This window comes from Rhinopithecus bieti, unplaced genomic scaffold, assembly GCF_001698545.2.
Source record: "Rhinopithecus bieti isolate Rb0 unplaced genomic scaffold, ASM169854v2 scaffold_33673, whole genome shotgun sequence".
In the NCBI taxonomy this organism is placed as follows: Eukaryota; Metazoa; Chordata; class Mammalia; order Primates; family Cercopithecidae; genus Rhinopithecus; species Rhinopithecus bieti.
Window position 1 is genome coordinate 71,536 of NW_016814402.1, and position 2,156 is coordinate 73,691.

At 57.0% G+C, this 2,156-nt stretch overlaps 1 protein-coding gene across 1 annotated transcript in view; it reads right to left on the reverse strand.

The window, feature by feature from the left end:
* The window catches only part of ESX1 (ESX homeobox 1), a 4,984-nt gene extending 3,450 nt beyond the window's left edge, over positions 1-1,534 (reverse strand). Inside the window, exons 1-2 of the mRNA XM_017850122.1 lie at positions 1,370-1,534; positions 757-1,177 (exon numbers count right to left, since the gene is read on the reverse strand). Of these exons, the coding sequence (XP_017705611.1) occupies positions 757-1,177; positions 1,370-1,451 (503 nt within the window). The 5' untranslated portion in view covers positions 1,452-1,534. The remainder of the gene's footprint in view (positions 1-756; positions 1,178-1,369) is intronic.
* Between the last annotated feature and the right edge of the window lie 622 nt (positions 1,535-2,156).

A 2,156-nucleotide genomic window follows, 5' to 3' on the forward strand; every position in this document is an offset into this window, starting at 1 on the left:
AAAAAAAAAAAAAAAAGACATGCCAAAACACCTTTAAAGCGCTGTATTGAACCACAGTATTTCTGTTTATTGTAAAAGGGAGAGGTGAACTCTCAGGGAGTGAACTCCAAACCACATCGGCCAAGCACGCCCTCGGGAAATTCTTTCTTGCTCTTTGCCGGGCGAAGGCTAAGTACAACGAACCCAGAAAGGTCCCCTAAACCCTACTCCGACCTGTCCAGGTGACCCCTGCCCCCAGTTCCAGCCTGGCCAGAAAAGGCCTGCCCCTTCGTACACTACGGGGGCCGGTATAAGGAGGGCTCCGAAGAGGCTAGCGAAGGAAAGGGGTCTCTGGCTACCGAAAGCTCAAAAGTCCGCCTCCTGGTTGTAAAAGTGCGCTCCACGTGGCAGGGCGGTTACTAGAGCGAAAAGAGTGAGGCGCTCGCCACGCGCGCACAAAGTAAATGGCGCTTAAAAACTCAATAATCAAGACAGATACTATTTTAATGCAATATTAAAACGTATCAAAATTAATGCAAAAACAACCCATGATGAGCAAATTGCCAAAATTTTAAATAAAGGCGGGATCCGACCCTGCCTCACTAGCTTTACCCTAGTCCCGTCCCAGTCTTTTACATCCTCCGCGCCCCGCCCCCAACACCCCTCAAAAAGCAAGGGCGGAGCCAGCGCCCGTAAGCCCCGTACGTGGCTTTTGGCTCCGGAGGAGAGTGAAAGGGTCCCGGGATGAACTGGGTGCCTCCCGGGCAAGCCACTTACCGCGCCACAACGTCGGGGTATTGAGCTTCATCGAAAAACTTCTCCAGCTCCTGCAGCTGATACTGGGTGAACGCGGTGCGGCGGCGGCGTTTCCTCTCTGGGGGCTGTGGCCCCTCAGCGGTTTGTGGCCCCTCCGCCGGCTGTGGCCCTTCCACGGTCGCCTGGGGCGGCTCCTCCTGCTCTGGCTTCAGCTCGAGCAGGGGCGGCTCCTCCTGCTGTTGCTCCGGCTCGGGCAGGGGCGGCTCCTCCTGCTGTTGCTCCGGCTCGTGGCCACCGCCACCCTCACGGTCTTGGTCGTCCGAGGGGACGAACCCCACCATGCCAACGTTTTCTGCTTCTGCTCCGTACTCAGGTTCGGACCGTGCATTCTCCTCGTCCGCTCCTCCCTTTGCCATCAGCGAGGTCACGGTAAGTTTCTCATCTGGGAAGGGAGGAAAGCAAAAGAGAGACACCAGGGCGTTGGAGCCCACGGCGCGAGGGCTGGAGGAGGCAGGGGACCCGCTATGGAAGAGCAACTGCGACAGCCGCGCAGCGTCCCGTCCGCTCGCCTCTCCCAGGGAAAAATTCCTCTTTTGGAGTTCGCGAAAGCTCCTGTCCCTGTCCAAGCACTAACCATTCACTTCCTCTATGTCCTCGCCGACTGCCAGGCTGCGGTAGCCAATATCACTGTTGGTGTACCCGCGAGGAGACTCCATGCTTCAAGTGCTGTCGATAAAGCCGTGCACTTCTGCAGACTCTGCGCGGGCTCTGCGGCGATACCGGGGTTGGAACTGGCTCTGGGACCAATGGCTCGGGCGAGCGCTTTTCTGGCGCCGGGACCTCTTTCTGGCGCCGTCTGGCACTTGCGCGCCCTATATAGCGGTACGGTGCCTTCCGCAGGTTCAAAGCGTACGCACACGCGTCGGTTAAACGCCCCCTATTAGTATTCACAGTACATCTAGTTGTGAGTGCGACCCCGTGGGGACGCATTCGTGTCCAGGGCGTACAAAAAATAGGGCGAGCGTGCGCAAGCATGGTGCAGGTAGTGAGCATGCTGTGCGGGGAACAGTAGCTCCAAGTTGCTGCTTAACTGACTACTCCCAACTTGAGCGGAGACCGGGATTGGAAAAAGCGACTGGGTTGTGAAAGCCGATTTGGGGGCGAGGGGGTGGGTTGAGACCTCACACTAGCCTGTGGAGAGGTATTTTGGCAGTGTTCCTCCGCCCAACCCTCTTTACCTCGCAGCACTTGGGTGGGGCAATGCCCTTTGCTTCCCCCACGGAAAAGACCCAGAGATGGCGTTGAAGAAAGCGGGGAGCGTTCAGCAGCCAAACATGCAAAAGTGAACTTGTTAGTCTACCATGCAGTTGGGTTCTGAGAACGACTCTCCCCTGCTAGAAATTGGTAACAAATGGATAGGA